Source organism: Ips typographus, linkage group LG6 (genome assembly GCF_016097725.1).
Source record: "Ips typographus isolate SLU linkage group LG6, UJ_Ityp_2.0, whole genome shotgun sequence".
Taxonomy (NCBI): Eukaryota; Metazoa; Arthropoda; class Insecta; order Coleoptera; family Curculionidae; genus Ips; species Ips typographus.
The window spans coordinates 474,048-491,864 of NC_138427.1; the positions used below are offsets into that span (position 1 = coordinate 474,048).

At 36.1% G+C, this 17,817-nt stretch overlaps 2 protein-coding genes and 1 long non-coding RNA gene across 6 annotated transcripts in view; 1 reads left to right on the forward strand and 2 right to left on the reverse strand.

Annotated features, from left to right (window-relative positions):
* The window catches only part of LOC145731064 (odorant receptor 67c-like), a 179,942-nt gene that overhangs the window by 153,204 nt on the left and 8,921 nt on the right, over nt 1–17,817 (forward strand). The gene's annotated exons all lie outside the window — the stretch shown is intronic.
* gem (transcription factor CP2 like gemini) overlaps nt 954–17,817 on the reverse strand; it is a 47,383-nt gene continuing 30,519 nt past the window's right edge. For 2 of the 4 annotated variants that reach the window (XM_081982636.1, XM_081982639.1), the window contains exons 8-10: nt 15,736–15,880; nt 13,318–13,517; nt 954–10,618 (exon numbers count right to left, since the gene is read on the reverse strand). In XM_081982636.1, coding sequence (XP_081838762.1) covers nt 10,327–10,618; nt 13,318–13,517; nt 15,736–15,880 — 637 coding nt within the window. In that variant the 3' untranslated portion in view covers nt 954–10,326. The remainder of the gene's footprint in view (nt 10,619–13,317; nt 13,518–15,735; nt 15,881–17,817) is intronic. The other 2 variants (XR_014178736.1, XM_081982637.1) reach the window with 2 other exon arrangements.
* Nucleotides 13,734–15,725, reverse strand: LOC145731081 (uncharacterized). Its single transcript, XR_014178741.1, has 2 exons — nt 14,084–15,725; nt 13,734–14,028 (listed from the first exon to the last, which is right to left on the reverse strand). It is a non-coding gene; the product is annotated as an uncharacterized LOC145731081 (long non-coding RNA).

Here is a 17,817-nt window from a genome sequence, read left to right on the forward strand (position 1 = left end):
GTCGAAAGCCCCCTCCACGTCAAGGAAATCTCCCAGAGCCTCCTGTTTGTGGAAGAGAGCACCTTCAATCCTGCGAACAAGGTAATGCAGGGCCGTCTCTGTTGATTTGCCCTGCTGTTACGCGTATTGGTTGGGATGAAGAGATCGCATCTGTAGCAGCCTCTCCTTTATGTAGCGATCAATCAGTCTTTCCATGGTTTTAAGCAAAAAGCTTGTCAGACCGATCGGTATAAATGATTTTGGGTCAGAATAATCTGATCTTCCAGGTTTTGGGATAAACACAGCTGTAACCTCTCTCGAAAGAGAGGGAACGTAGCTCATAGCCAGACACGTCCTGAATGTCTTGACCAGGAGCGGAGCGAGCGTGTCCATCCCGTGTTGCAGCAGAGCAGGGTAGACACCATCCCTGCCTGGTGACTTAAATGGAGGGAAGAACCGTCTCCAGATGTCTCTTTTTGCGCTGCGAAGCGAGAGCTTATAATATCTCTTTGGGAAGCATGAAAAGCCTCCCAGTGGCCTGGGCGCTTGGTCCTCTCGGCTTTCCTAAGAAGCCCGCGGACCTTTTTGCCCTGTTTTTCCAGGGTGTTATTCCACCACGGGTTTTTTGCATCCCGAGGTTTACCCCTTATGGGGAAGCTAATGTGGAATGCTTCAATGGCGCCTTCTGTCTTGTGGTTGACGGCTAAGTCAACCTCGTTAGTGCTAGTATGTCCCGACAGCGGGCGTCTAGTTCCTCCCTAAAGAGGTCCCAGTTGGCAGCCTTTGGGTTTCTGTAGACCTGTACAGTCCTAGTCCCTAGTTTAGTGGTTTGAGCGTGGTTAATAAGCCGCCTTGTCTGGGGTAAGAACGCTTGTAGCTACATTTGCGTGGCAACCACTCGGCAAATGTCAGAAGGATAAAAAGTGGCGGTGAAGTATAAAAGAAAAAATGGAAATAGAAAAAACAAAAACACAAAACTTTCAATATTTTTTTATTTTATGCTATAATATGGCTTATTTAAAACCGATGTTTTTGTCTGGGTCATTTTGTACAGGGTGTCCCAATAAGCCGTACATGCGGCTGTTTGTCGGAAATTATTCATCGTTAAACTTCGAGAAAAAAAAATCGTAATAAATTACTGGAAGTCATTTACAGATCTCTAGAATCTTGTCTAACTCAACAAAAATTTGTTGTTTGATCGCTATTTAAAATTGCAAATCTCTGTCTCCTTCGTCATACTATATAGGGTGTGCCATAAGTAATGGTAAATAATTTAATGGCGGCTTTCTGGGATCAAAATAATTCGATTTAGCAGAACTGATCTCAGACGATTTGTCAACGCAAACAGAAAGATAGGGGGTTAAAGTTATTTTTTTTTAATGGTCTTTTTTAAATAAGTGACGAACAACTTGAAATTTTTTGGTAAAATTAGACATTCGGGGGTTTTGAGGATAACCAATTTGATTTTCACCTCAGTTTTAAGCCACAGCGTAGAGGTCACCTGCAGCAAATGTGATGCTTTAAAATTGACATAACTTTTTTCTGGTGTAGCCAAGTGACAACTGGAACCCGAATATCTTCTATCCAAAAAAGATATACCTAGTGAGTATCCCTAAAATCACCGGTTCTCGAGATATTTGCATTTAAAGTATTGGGCTCGAAGCATTTAAGAAAATTTTGGTTGAAATAACTGCCTATTATGGTTCCAAACTGTCTTAACAGCATTTTGAGTTGATTCAATAATTTGCTTCGGTTATCTATCATTTATTCATACACAAAAGTCTTCAAGTGTACCCATCCATACACAAAAATCTTGAGGATTAAAATTTGAACCTTGTGCTGGTTCAAGTTATTTCTCACTTGCAATGAGAAATGAGCTTGGAGGAGTTCCATCCTCCAAGAAGATGACAAATTGCAATGCATGTATGGCACCGAATACTTTAATTGCAAATATCTTGGAAACGGTTGATCTTAGGGATACCAACTATGTATAAACACCTACCTACCTATGTAACCTATCTTTTCTGTATACCAAATATTGGATAACATATACACGGATGTCAGTTGTTATTTTGGTTTACCAGAAAAAAGTTAGAGCGATTTTAAAGCAAATCAATTATTGTAGATGGCGCCCTCTATAAGCTGGCTTAAAAGTGAGTTAACTTAACTTGACACCCTCAGAAAACTTCTAATACCTAATTTTAGCAAAAAACTTCAAGTGGATCGTGAGTTATTCGAAAAAGTGCATTTTAAAAAGATAACTTTGACCACCTGTATTTCTGTTTCTGCTAAGGTAAATTCTAAATCGTATTATTTTAACCCAATAAATACGCCATTAAATTATTTACCATTACTTATGGGACACCCTGTATATTAATGAAAGATCAAAGCGCTAAATCTTACACTACCGATCAAAATCCGAATCTTTGCAATTCGTCATTTTTGAGATAGTCAATTTCTATCAAAACAATGATTAAATAGCAAAGTTGTTAATGGAAAACAAAAAATTACGTTTATGACATTTCATCTTCTTATTTAACATTTTTAAATTTTTTTTTATATTGTAGCAAACCCGTTCCATAGCGGTCAAGACCTGAAAATAATTTTTTTTAACAATATTTTGTGGTCACATTTATTTTGGTGACTTTTTTGGTTAGAGATGATTTGGAGCGCGGTTTATTGGGACACCCTGTACAACACACACTAAAACTAGGTTAAAATCTAGACAAACTATGACGCGCATTTAAAATGGAATTGGGGCTATCGCACACGTATACACGACATTCCGATTTGTACTGTATAAAATGGCTGCACATACAGAGCGCCTCAAAGCAAAAATAGATTTAATATCTCAAAATGGACACACTGTATAGTGTTCGCTTACCTGATGAGCCTGATGTGCGATTAATAAAGTAACATGTTCGGGAGTAATGGTTTATAATTAAATTTCAATAAAGCTGCTCTAAATGAGCCGAAAACATGCAGTGTCCAAATTAAGATATATACTGCTTTACTGTGAGACACCGTGTAAATAAAAAATTATATGTATACAGGGTCGTTCTCCGGAAACTGCATCCTGCGGTTACGAAAAAGGTTAAAGGAAAGATCTGAACATTTCGGAACCCATCTAAATCTATGGGGGTTGTCTACTTAAACAACTGATTCCTGTTTGAGGTTATATTTATTTGTTTTGTTAATAATTTTATTTTTTTAAAGATATTTCAATTTTAAAAAGAGAAGTTATTAGTAAAATTATTTATAGAAAGGGATCATTCTGCTGTGGTTGATCGAAAAGCTTATTTTTTGGGATGGCCGCCTACGATTTGATTCATAAAGTTATGGGATGAATCAAAATTATTTAAATCAATGCCAAGGTGCTAAACCTGAGCAAAAATTTCAGGTAAAAACGTTAAGTTGATGAGAAAGGCACACAATTGTTTAGTGAGTTAAATGTGTAACTATTTTCTGTTCTGTTAAGACTTTATGAGAAAACAACCTTCTCTGTACAAATCTGTGAACTATAAGCTTGAAAACTACAAAATTCACAATTTTCACGATTTTTTTTTCAAACAATTTTTTAGCTTAGAATAGAAATAATGGAATAAATAAAGAACTTAATGTGTAGTTTATTCTATTTGGTTAGTCCATTATTACTTAGGAAAATAAAATCAAATTAGTATTTGTAAAAAAAGCACGATTATCGATTATAGTAAGATATTCAGAACAATTTGAGCTATGGAAAGTTAATTTTAAGATATCTGACATCACTGCCTAATTACTTAATTTTTTCTAAAAATACCTTATTTGTCTGTCAACTGTCAATCGACCAAATGAAGGAATAGTTTCATACTTGATCCCTAGAAAATGGTGCACCGTTAAACTTTCAGATTTTTCTTACTTCGATTTCTTCCATAATCGACCAAAGCAGTTCCCGTTTAACCACCCTGAACAGTGCGTTTTTTTTAACGCGCAACATAGGATTTTACGTGTTAAATTTTTAGGCCCATGTTAGACCATGTTATTTTGGAACTGCAGGTCTTAAACTTGATGGGTGTGTCTTTAGTACCCTGAAGCTTAAGTAAGTTTACCAATTTGGTCTAAAAAGTAATTAAAAATTGGCAAAAAATCATTTTTTTTTTCGAAAAGATTTTATCGTTTTATACTCCCTGTATGCAATGTTCTTTTTTGTTTTTGATATCGACAGGGCAGGTAGCAGGTAGAGTGACATATTTTGACTGCATCATGGCCCGACATCTTTTGAACGTCAAAAGGGCATTTTATGATTGTTTGGAATACTGTTTGGCTTCAAACTGAGGTCACTTTGAACAATTCACTTATAAAAATACTTCTTTTGTTCTTAACTTTCTTGATATAAAGTTAATGATCACCCTGTTTTACTTTCTACGCCAAATTTTACCTGCTACCTGCCGTGCCAGTATCAAAAACAACAAGCACCTAGCATACATACAGGGAGTATGGAAAGATAAAATCTTTTCGAAAAAAGATGATTTTTGCAAGTTTATAATCACTTTTTAGGCCCAATTGGTAAACTTGCTTAAGCTTCAGGGTACGAAACAGCCACCCGTCAAGTTTTATACTTGTAGTTCTAAAATAACATGGTCTGACATGTGCTTAAAAATTTAACACGTAAAATCCTATGTTGCGCGTTAAAAAAAACGCACATATGGATACAATTAGCATGTTAGTAGAATAATAATGAAAAGTTCCCATTTAACGATATGTAGAACTTTGAACGGTAAAAGTGCAAAATCATACACATATATTTCACTAGAGAACAGAGAAGCATGGAAGACTACAGTGTTGGCGAAACGAGTTGGCAACATTGGAAGGATGCTTTGAGGGAATGGGGTCTGCCGGAGACTCTTTTCCTTTCTTTGTTCTTGTCGATTTGCGTAATTTTGCACTTTAACCATAACCAGATAACTAAGTCAATTAATTCGTAAATGATTTTTTATTATTGTCAAATTCAACTAAATTCGTTTTAAATAAAAACCCGCAAATACGTTGAAATACAAGTTTTGTCGCGTATAAGTCAAGTGTCGTCAAATCGGGTAACTACAAAGGTCATAAAACGTAGCCACACTTTGCCACTACGAACAATCTATCGATTTCTTTTAGAGTGTAAAAATCTTAACTGTGGTCTCGTCAGACTGCAGGAAGACGGAGACCCTAGACCACATGGAGCAGGATGATGACAAAATAAATCTTTGATTTTATAAAAACCAGAATGAAAAAAAACAAAGCCTAGTTGACAGTGAGATAAGAAATTGTATAAACCACATCAATTTTGTGACGTCTTAGGCCGGTTTTCACCAAAAACAAACAAAACGCAGTTTAAAAAAATTCAGTTTACTTTAAATGCAGTACTTAAACTCGGTTAGCCACGCGTTTTTTCAAAGCATTTCGTTAAACGGAATTTTGTCAAATTGGAAATATTAGCAATGTTATCAGGCCAGAAAATAATGACAGAGTATAATATAAACTCAAAAAACAAAAGCCTCTTTTTGCGTTTTATTTGTAAATTTGTGTTTAGATTGTCGGTAAATTTCGGATTTCTGGATTGCGATGACGAATGAAACAACTGCTCTCTCTCAAAAAAATTAATTATTTCTTACCAACCATCTGAGAGAACCAGATTGGTAGGATTGATAGAAAAACACTAGAAAACACACGCTATGAGAGCGTAAAAAATAAAGATTGGATTAAAATGGCAGACGCTTTAATGGAAAAACCTGTCAGAAGGAATATTGACTAAACGACAAGATCAAATTATTACAAGTTAATGAAATTTTCTTCCGGAATCTATCAAACAACGATACGACCAGTAGCAACATACGCCAGTGAAACATGGACACTGACAGTTCACGACACAGAGCTCCTAAGAAGGTTTGAGAGAAAGATCCTGCGCATGATATATGGTCCCGTTCAAGACCCTGAAACTGGCCATTATAAGATGAGAAGCAATGCTGAGCTTGCCCAAATATATCAAAACCCCGACATCATTCAGGAGATAAAGTCCGGCAGACTAAGATGGATAGAACGATCGCCTATTAAAACGGGTATGGAAGGAGGAAGGGGGCACCAATAGAAAAAAGACCCAGGCTCAGATGGAGAGATAACATCATTAAGGATCTTGGTGTAGCAAGAATAAAGGGAGATGACCCACGACCGTTCCAGGTGGAGGCAGATAGTCAAGGCAGCCAAGACCCACCCTGGGTTGTTGTGCTACGGAGTAGTAGTAGTAATGAAATTTGTATAGTGTAAAAGTCAACTAAAGTTAACTTTCCAAGATTAGGGATTCAGAATTACTTGTAATGTAGTAGTTTTTCTCTTATATCCACCTGGTATGCCTAACAATAAAACCTATCATCGATCATCTTCCAAATTTCAATACAACAATATAATGCAACAGCATTATCCAACTTCAGAAACAACCTTTTTTTGAATAAGGAAAATGAGGTTAATTTTCAAAACGGCTTTAAAAACGGCCAGTTAGTATTTTAGTTCTAGTTAACGTACAATCTAGGTTAACGTTTTGGTGACACACACTCTAGGAAGGTTAAGGGTAGTTGAAAATTTATAAACGCCGGTGGTGAAAACTGGCCTTAGTCAAGCGGAGTTAGATCAGATAACAGTTGTTGATATATGTATATAAAAATACGAGGTCTGGGTATTAAAAAACAAGACTGCGCGTAAAGAAGAATGCCGCGTTGGTTAGCGTGTAGTGTCTGCTACGCCAGTACGAAAATACGTTTTTGTCGCTCTAGTAGATGATTGCTCAATCTGTATAATAAAGAAAGGGGCAGAAAAATGTACATGAAGAAAGTCTGTGCAAAGTTGTCTCAAAATATAATATGACCCCGAACAATAGCTCGGTCGTCAACAGATCTGCTCCTCAGATTTTCTTGATAGGTTAAATAAAGGGCCTAAATTGATGGAAAACATCAATTGCGATGAAACCTGGATATTCCAGTACAACGTTCAAACTAAGCGGATCTATGCTCTGGAAAAAAGCAAGGATGTCTAATTCAAAATTTAAGCCCATTCTATCATTTTTTTCGACATCAATGGTATCGTGATGATTGTCAATGAGTTCCAGAAGGTCAAACTGTAAACTAACCTTATTATTTTTTTTGGCAACAATACGAGAGCGATTTTGTAAGAAACGGTGGTTTGGTTTGAAGTTGTGGAAAAACAAGTCGTGGAAATTGCACCAGGACAATTCGCCTGCCTGCTGTCTGTGAAGCGTTAATTAGCCGCTAGAGGCACTGCAGTGCTTGGACACGCGCCGTGTTTACCAGATTTAGCTCCATGTCATTTTTTCTTGTTTCCGAAGATCAAGTTTGCTTTAAAAGATACCCGGTTTGTGTCAAACGAAGAGGTGAAACAAAAATCGGCAGAGTTCCTAAGTTCTCTCACAAAACAAGTGAAAAAAACTAATAAAACGGTGTGTGGCGACGGGAGTACACTGAAGGGAAAGAAACCTCTTGTTCATATGCAGTCTGGTTATTTAATAGCCAAACCTCGTACATCAAAATACAAGTTTAGTAAAGATAAAAAAAATTTCAGAAAAATTATTTTTGGATAAAATGCCAAAAGAAATTAAAGAATTTAAAAAAAATAATGAAAAAACGGCTAATAAATGCACATCAAAAGTAACAATTCAAACAATAGAATTGGCTATTTGGAGATTATAAAATGTCAAGTAGATGGGTTTCTTGGACGAACTACACTGTGAGTAGTCTTTACAGCTCCATGGAGCCAAATTTGTCAGTTCTGACGTTAAGGAAAATTTGTCTACTATTCTTAGGTCACGTGACAGGTGAAAACTCACTCACCAGTGACCTGAAAATATAAAATGCTAAATAGATGTTTTTCTTTGACGAATTGCGATGTAAGTTGTGTTTACAGTTCCATGAGGCCAAATTTGACAGTTCTGACGTTAATAAACACTTTGATTCTTACGTCACTTAAGGTCACAACTGTCAAATTTCGCTCCATAGAACTATAAATACGATGACACAAGCGGTAGAAATATTTCGAATTGGAAATTTCGTGTCATAGCTGCGTGAATTCTCACAGCCGTCAGGTGACGTAAAAAACATATCAAGTGTCTATTAATATCACAAATGATAAATTTAGGTCTATGGAGCTATAAATACAATTTGCACAACTAATAATCTGCGTATTCCAGCTGTATGTTAGCGCTTGTGCCTCACAAATGTCAAATTTGGAGCTCTATTGAGGTGTACACAAATACACTAGTACACTATAGCCTATTGAGTGTACAAGGTACAGCTTTTCTGCATTTTATAGTTTTACCTCACTGCTGAATAAGTTTTTATAAACTGTGCGCCACCTCAACCGGGACAGTGATTTTTTTTTTGGGTTATTTTTAAAATCTTGCCATTTCTAAACGAAACGACAGATTTTAATGCGGTTTGGACTATCATTGAGCTTAATTTATTGGCTTTTGGTTGATTGAAAAAATGCGATATAGCAGTGCTCAATTTCGGATTAAGACAGTAGCTTTGAACTGTCATTTTAAGTCAAGTGTAGGTTCCATATTATGTGTTGCATAATTTTAAGTCAACTCCCTTGACCGATAGAACCATACAGGGTGTTTAGAGGCAGTTAAAGTGGAAGAACAACTTGTGCAAAGAATTTGTGCTGGACACCTGGTATGGTCTTTTTGGTCATGAGGTTGCTCTACAAATTATGTAACAGATAATATTGGATCTACACCCAACTAAATTGACACATAAAAAGCTGATGCCATAACTTAATTCGAGCTTCAGCACTGTAATGTCGTCTTTTTCAGATAAATCATTATTTCTTAAGATATGGGACGTTAATTGGAAAACGCCCAAAAATGTCCCGAGATATTCACCTAAATAACACTTCCTTATGTTAAAACAAAACCAAAAAAAATTATTGGTCAATTGGGGACTACTTCAAAATTTCACTATTTTGCACGCACTTCTTTCACACTCTGTATAAGGCAGCTAGAGTGTAAAGCAAAAGTTTTTTACATCAGTAAAAAGCCAATAAACCAAGCCCAATGACAGTCTAAACCGCATTAAAATTTGTTGATTCGTTTCGAAATGGCGAGGCACACTGTGAAGTGTTATTGACTGTCTTGTTGTGTCTTAACTGTCAAATTTTATAACAGTTTAAGAAGTTAAATAAAAAAAACATCACAACCGCTAAATTTAACACTATAGAGCTATATGAATAGCAATTTGTGATTCGTTAAAAAGTCCCGACTATTTGACATTTTTATGACTGTCATTGAACTTCACAGCCAATTCAGTTCAGTTCGTCAAAGTGGCCCACGTGTTTCCAACCACACGAAATAAACGCTTCTTAAGTTTTTCGACATTGCCAAAATGACTGAATCAAGAGTTTTGACTCTGGCAACATCGATATAAATGTAATTTTCAAGCATTTTTAGGTGGAAAAGTTGTTTTACATGAAAATCTGACATTTTTTCGGTTTGCGAAGATTTGGCGTCGGTTTTGGCCGAGACCACTCGTCCAAAATTCTGCCCTGAATTGTGGCAAAGTCATACTTTTTGTTTCATTGTTTTCCGTAAATTCTTCATAGAGAAAATTACCTTGAGCCATCTCTAGGTTTTAGACAAGTGGCTAGTCCTGGAGAACTGGACTCTGGAGGCAAGATCACTAAGAACTGATTTCCAAATTTCCCGTGTAAAGCTGAATTCGCGAGTCGAGTGTAAGCTAACAAAGTCACGTGGAACGTAGAACGGTTCCATAACACCGTAGTCAAGAGATGTCAAGTCGGAAGTCAGAGGTTATGACTCACTACAAGACTGGACACTTACGATTATACTTTGCCCTGAAAAAATAGGGTTCGACAATTCAGAACTCTCAATGCAAGCCAAGTCTTCTAGCCAGCTCGCAAATATTTAATATTTCGTAAAGCAATCAAAGGACCAAAGACATTGAGTTACAACGTGAATGCCTTAGCGGTTTCAAAAAAACTTACTTTGTTAAAAATTAAAGACCGTTTCAGCATAAGCCTAGTCAGATTTTTTACATTGTTTTTACTCTAATTTGTAAGGGAATGCTCGAGTTTGTCGACTTTGCCGATGCAAAAAACATAAAAAACAAAATTCCTTTAAATATAAAGTAGAAATCAAGACAAGACAAGTAGAAATCTATTGTATCGCAGTGGAGGTGTATGAAAATTAAATTAAAAAGAACACACAGTCTTCTGTACAATAAAAATTTGTGAAGAAGACTGTGTTCTTGTTCATTGGTTCTAGAAAAAAGTAAAGTTTTTTCACATCGGCACTCTGTTTTATCAATGTTTGGCCTTTTTTCGTAGCAGAAATATATGGGAACCGTTCTCCTGGAGAACGCTCAATGAAAACATGCTGTCTTCCTCGACGTGTCGCAAAACCTCGTCGCTGATTTGTATGTGGATCGATTGCGGTCCTTCCATGTAGACTGCTTTGACTTGGTCCGGATTGAGGGCCACCATGGAGCAAAGCTGTTGCACCAATTCGGTGTGGCTGTGCGATTGGAGGAAAACTGCGTTGAAAATTAGAGCGTTTTCTCGGCAAACGTAGAGTTTTAGTTTGGGTGCTATGGGCCTAGAAACAAAAAAAAAAGTTTTCAAAGTAGAAGTCCATGTTCTCAAAGTGGAAGTGAAAGCGTTAAATGAGAGGAAAGAACACACAGCCTTCTTCACAAAAATATTTATTATCTCCTAAATGTTAGAGGGGGGGGGGGGCGCAACTAGTTTTGGGCACATAAGTTCCCATTATCAGGAGCTGAAAGATTTAAAAGTCTAAGAAAGATCGCTTAAATAAACCTTAACATAGCTTAAAAAACCCTAAGAGGATGGCGGCTATCTTTATAGGAGGGGGGAGATAGCGAGACCCAATTTATTGAACACACATTAGCACATAATCATTTAGAGGTAACAATAAACCTGTAAAAAGTTTTTCTTAAGGAAATGGCTGACAAGAATAGAGTACTTACATTTATCTGGAGAAAGCTATGACCATAATAGGCAATTAATATCAATTAAGAAAGTATTATTGCTTTGGGTCGGCGCGACCCTTAAAATTTAATAAGGTGAATATAAGCATATTTAAATTTTATCAGGTCGCATAATGTCGTGCACGGGAGATTAGAACAAATTGAAACCAAATAGACGCTGTAGCTAAAGAATTCAAATCAATCAATCAATCAAGAAAGCAACCAATCCGTTATTATGGATGGCAGGAGAACATGACGTGGAACTCAGCTGGAGTAGTTATAGGTGGCGCTGAGAAATTAATAACAAAGTTTCAACTGTCAAGCTACAACTCAATGATATCGGGAAGCAAAAGCGACATAACGAGAATTCAAATGTTAATAATGTCAAACCGTACGGTCGATCAAGAGAGGGAAAGTACATAAGTAAACATTGTCTTAGTCTAAGTAATTACAATGATGATAATTCAGTCAAAATCACTAAGAGAGAAAAACGGGTTGTTGTTGTATATGGTATAAAGGCAAGATATGTGACGTGAAAGGCGAGAACAGACGTGTTCACCGTTCGGGGAGGTTCATAAAATTGCCCTTTCCGCAGAAGTGCAAAACCCTGTTCAATATTAAAAGAATGATTGTTCATGTTAAGGTGTATAGCAAAATTAGACTTAATAAAACTTTTGTGGAGGTTAGGGTTGTTGTTGAGTTTGTCTGTCTCTCTAGTGTGTTCGTGGGCACGAATAGCAAACCTTCTACCCGTTTGACCAATATATGGTGCATTGCACTGTGGTGTGCAGCGGGAGAGTTCATAAACTCCAGATCTGTAAAGTGTGAGGGTAGTGTTTTTAGAGTTAAGTAACATTCACATAACATGCAGTGCATTTGTACTGTTAATGGCAAGTGCACTGCAAGAAGTATACAAATAACATCATTCACAATTGTCTCAAAATTCAAATTAGAAAATAGAAATAAGGTTAGAATTTCAGAAACGCAAGACATAAACGTCATACTAATAATAGTAACCATCGTCTAGACTTCGACTACTTTTTCTTTATGCACTTCTTGATTGATGAGGTACAAACTGATCAGACATTCACAAACAAAACAAAGAAAAATTCTTTAAAATTTTCGAATTTTGGATGTTAATTGACAACAAAAATACCCCCATACTTCACAGATCTGGAGTTTATAAACTCCTAATGCACTATGTTGGTCAAACAGGTTTGCTATTCGTGTCCGCAAACACACTAGGGAGGCAGACAAATTCAACAACAACCCTACCCGTCTCTCTTATTGATTTTGACTGAATTATCATCATATTATTGTAATTACTGAGACTAAGACAATGTTTACTTATGTACTTTCCCTCTCTTGATCCACCGTATGGTTTGACATTATTGACATTTGAATTGTCATTATGTAGCTTTTGGTTTGCCGATGTCATTGGCCATATTTATAAGAACAAATCGATTAGCAATCGAAAAATCGGATTTTCAATTCGATGGGGAAAATAACGTTTAAGTAATGTTTAATAATAAATATAATACATTTTTCGATCAATAATCGCTTTATTTAGGTGCATTAGTAAGAAAATTGTCTATCGATTGCTAATCAATGTGTTCTTATGAATGCGGCCATTAAGTTGTAGTTTGACAGTTGAAAGTTTGTTAATAATTTCTCAACGCCACCTATAACTACTCCAGCTAACTGAGTTCAACGTCATGTTCCCCCGCCATCCATAATAACGGATTGGTCGCTCGGCCGTTTTACATGGTTTGAATTCTTTAGAAACAGCGTCCATTTTGGTTCAATCTGTTCTTATCTCCCGTGCTCGACATCGTGTGACCTGATAAAATTTAAATATGCTTATATTCGCCCTACTAAACTTTAAAGGTCGCCCCGACCCACAGCAATAATACTTTCCTTTCTTTCTTAATTGATATTAATTGTCTATTACGGCCATAGTTTTAGTGCGTTTTTTTCTCCAGATAAATGTAAATACTCTATTATTGTCAACCATATCCTTAAGAAAAACTTTTTACAGCTTTAGGGGTCTCGCTATCTCCACCCGTCTATAAAGATAGCCGCCATCCTCTTAGGGTTTTTTAAGGTATGTTAACGTTAATTTAAACAATCTTGTTAGACTTACCTGATGATGGGACCGGATGGGAACTTATGTGCCCGAAACTAGTTGAGCGCCCCCCCCCTCTAACATTTAGGTGATAATAAATATTTTTGTGGAGAAGGCTGGGTGTTCTTTCCTCTCATTTGACAAAGTGTTGGAAGTTAAATTAATCAAATCTCGGATATTTACTTTAAATGCAACGCGTTATGCAATCGAATGCCGTCGGCCTGACCGCAAATTTGCATCAGGTCTTCCCTGGACATACGCAACATATCGGAGCCAGAAAAACGGGAGAACACGTCTAGGTATTTCTCGAAACGGTGGATGGTCAGCCAGCGAGACGTTTCGTCCGGACTGGAGAACTGAGTGAGCTGATTGGCGTTGTACGTCTGAAAATTTTACATTACTCATGTTGGTTTCGCCTTAAACTTAAGACAAGTTGTCCAACTTGGAAATGTCACTTTAGAGGATTTTCCAAAACTAAACCGTCGAATGACCATTTATAGAAGCCTTCTCTTAACAGTTTGTCAAAGTCCAATATTGCTGATTTTTTATTTTTTATTAAATTTCGCCCTATTATTAGTCAATTATTAAACGCTTAGCAACGATTTAAACACTTTTTAATTGTAATAAAATATTGTATAAAACACGTGTGGGGTTGCTACTCCTCCATTGGGCGCCTCCCCAGGTGGCGGATAGGGGAATGCCTCCCAGATATGGGTGGTGCTGGGGAATTACAATATCCGGGGCGGACCAAAACTAGCACTTACGTGGGGAAGCAGCTGCGTCAGAACTGAAGTGAGGCGAAAGAACCGGCTCACACTCAGAAACTTGCAGGCGAAGTCAGAATGGCTCAATCGGCTACAAGACTGCGATGAGGAAGGCAAGGGGAAACCACCTCTATAATTCCCGAATATAGTTGACATGGTAGAAGACAATACAGACAAAGACGTACACCTGTGCTTTACCTATTTCTCCAAGGCTTTTGACAATGTCAAGCACGAAAAGCTCATCGAGGTGCTTCGGAACACTGGCATTGACGGAAAAGATATTTGTATTATTGCTAATAAGTATTGGAGTCAAACTGCAAAAATAAAAATAGGCAATTCGCTCTAGAAAGGGAGTGCGACAGGAGTGCATTCTGTCACCTCTCTTATTCAACCTATACTCTGAAGAAATCTTTGGAAAAGCCCTGGCGGAATTATCAAATGGCATCAAAATCAATGGACAAGCAACATTAGATATGCCGACGACGCAGTAATTATAGCAAATAACAATGAAGAGCTACAAAATATTATGCAAAACATATACATAGCAAGTGAAGAATATGGACACTCCCTGAATATATCAAAAACAAAACTTATTAGCAAAAGTCAGCATCCTCCAGTGCGTCTAACGATAAACGGTCAGGACATAGATCAAGCGGAAACATACACATATCTCGGAACCACAGTAAACGCAAAATGGGACCAGGCATCAGAAATACTTGGACCACAACTGAGGCCACTTTAAAAAGATTGGAATCCTTCAAAATGTGGACATATCGGCGTATTTTGAAAATATCCTGGACGGAACACATCACCAACATGGAAGTCATGCAGACACTAGGGGAAAGAGAAGGAAGTCGTCTTTACAGTAAAAAAAAACGGAAGCTGGAGTATTTTGGCCACATACTAAGACTGGGACTTTAAGGTGTAATGGCTTAAACAATTTAAACATTTAATTTTATTTGGAGATAAATCCTATATAACTGCATCGACGGTTTCATAAGCTCATCAAGTTCTTTTGAATATGATTATTATTTTCCTAAAAATGCCTGCTGATAAATGAAGCCGTGCGTCTAGCGCCATAGCATATGGTATGAAAGTAAATCCGGAAGACGCCATTTGCAATGCCCTTTCTGCTTGCAGGAAATATGTTGCAAGTCGCATGCTACTTTGGTGTGAAAGCATACTCAACTTTGAAGTTTGCATGTCAATATTCTAAAAATGGTGAATTTAATAATTCTATTCAACCACAAAAAACTAGGAAATAAAGTGCAATTTTTGTCAGTTTTGGACACTTTGCGAGCCAACATTGTAAAAATAGTGGATGCAAATGTATTTATTGGTAGTTACAACGCTCAAAACCTACAAAGTTTAGTTAAAGAGCACAAAACTGGAACAGCAAGTGCATTTTGGAAAAACGCCGCTTTTTTGTTAAGTGATATGTTGAAGCGGACGCATTCTTCTTCAGTCAGTTATGAACAATTTGCGAGTTTCCACTTTAAAAAGGGTAAACTTAATAATTGTATTTAAGGAAAATTTCAACCCTTAACTCCTACAAAGTGCATTTTTGAAAAAGTCCTTGTTCATTAACTTCAGTATTTTATGTCAGAGTCAATTTGAGCAATCTGTTAGTAAACATTCTAAAAAGGCTAAATTTAATTGTAATTCAAGGTAATCTCACCACTGGACTTAAACAAGTTAAGCTAAAGCGTAAAAAAACTGGAATATCTACTCAAACTTGGAACAACTTAGATTTATAGTTGACTTTTCGAAGTTAAACCACCACTCCAAAGAGGTGGTTTCAGCAATATTTAAGAATGAATTCAACCCCTCAACTTACATCATTTTCGATGCTGTCATTCGTCGACTCATCTCTCTTTCCTGGACTATGTGGCCCACTATCCTCCAACCCTTTCTGAACGATCAGATTCTGAGGGTTAAAGACGGGTTCGACGTTTTGAGTCGCTTTTATCAGCTCCGAGACGCTGCAACAAATTTAAATTACAATTACACCAAGCAACTAATTGTAAAATTTACTTTGTTGACATTCGTTAAGACGATAGATTGAACTAATTTGCATTCCATCATTTCAAAATAGCATTTATTTAGCATAAAAAAGATATAAATATAAATAAGTGCAACCACTGAATTAAAAAAAAAATTGCATATTCTATATAATAAATATCGATGCCAATTATGTATGCCCTATAAATTTGTCATCATTGTCATTCGTAGTGTGAAGATTTCTAATTTTTTAGCAAACAATTTGCAAACGAAAGCAAATACGAAAAAAATTAAATTCACAAAAAAGTTTGTAAATTGAACAAGAAAGTGTCGAAAATTTCATTAGACTTCAGTGGCGTACCACAAAATATTTCGGGGTGGTTAAAGGAGACATGGACCCTAGGAAAACATCACCCCGATACATTCATACCTGTTAGATAGTTTAAACGATGTAAACCTGAAAACATAACCTATGTTGAAAATTTGAGAAAAATATCTGAAAATCTACGAAAGTTGAAACAAAAAAAATAAATAAAGTTTAAAACTTTAACGCCCTATAGGTATCTCGAAAAGAATACAGACAGATAAAAAATTAAAAACAGAATATTTTCCTCTTATTATTGCATTTCCCTATAAGTTTGTAATACGTGTTTTAAAACACCCTGTAGATATAACTAATCATGTGACACTCTCTCATTATAACAAGACATTTAAACAAATCTCTTGCACAGCGCCACTATAATAAGCTAAATACAACATTGCATATCAGAAAGTCATTTCATGTTACAGCCTTTCACCGCCCTCATTATGTCATTAACATAAAATAAAAACAGCAACGATCCTAAGATGGTTCCATGCGGTACCATTTTATAATCATTATTATTCAAAGCAAAATCAAATAGAATGCTACTTGTTTGTCGTCAAAACTAGAGCTGGGCAGGTTTAAACCAGTTCGATCTGCCGGCGAATTCTATTTTGGTTCGTGTTTTGGTACATGAAATTGTTTATAATAAATGCCAACTGAAATTGCGCGACTAGTTTCATAACCTTGCCAGTTGTAATTACCGTACAAAATTGATTTGTTTCTATTATTTAAATTAACTTTTACTAACGCTAACAATTAGCATCAAGGATGATATGCGAGAAGTTTTAGTCAAAGAATCTATACAGAATAAACATCTTGATAAACATTTACAAAAGGTTTATTTTTGATTTTTTTTTTGAGATTCTGAACTATGATAGATTTACAAGACGAAACGTTGGAAAATACCGAAACTTGCGCAATTTATAAATAAGTTTTCAATATGACGCAAAATTTCATTTTGGAAAGGACAACCTTGAATATTTGGTATGTTTTCTAGACAACTTCTTATGATATTTAGACAATTTTATTTATAAAAATTCAGGAGAAACTGGGCGCAACGTAAGCAAATATCAAAAATGTCCAATGAAAATTTTCCAACATTTATGTTGGAAATTAGAATCCCTGATAGGATTATTGGACAACTTCATTAAAACATGTGAGATTTTTTCAAAATGCGAGTTTTCAAAAATCTAGCAGATAAAGGGTAAAATGTCGAATAATATCTGAAAAAATTTTTGAGAAAACTTTGGTAGTGTTACTGGATAATCCTTAAAAAATGAAAATTGTTTTTCAAACTTCGGTGTATTCAGGGCAACACAAAAAAACCATGAATTTCTAAATACTGTGTAAATACTTAGGTCAGGTCAAAATCAATTGTTAAAAGCTCAAAAAAAAAATGACTATTGGGCATGTATCTTCCTAACCTAGAATTTTCAACAAACGTCTTGTACAAGTTCATAATTATTGACCAATCACAAATCTTTTAAAGCAGTCTTTGAACCTAATTATTTAAAAATCAGTTGTTTTATTTTAATTTTAAATGCGCATTTTTGA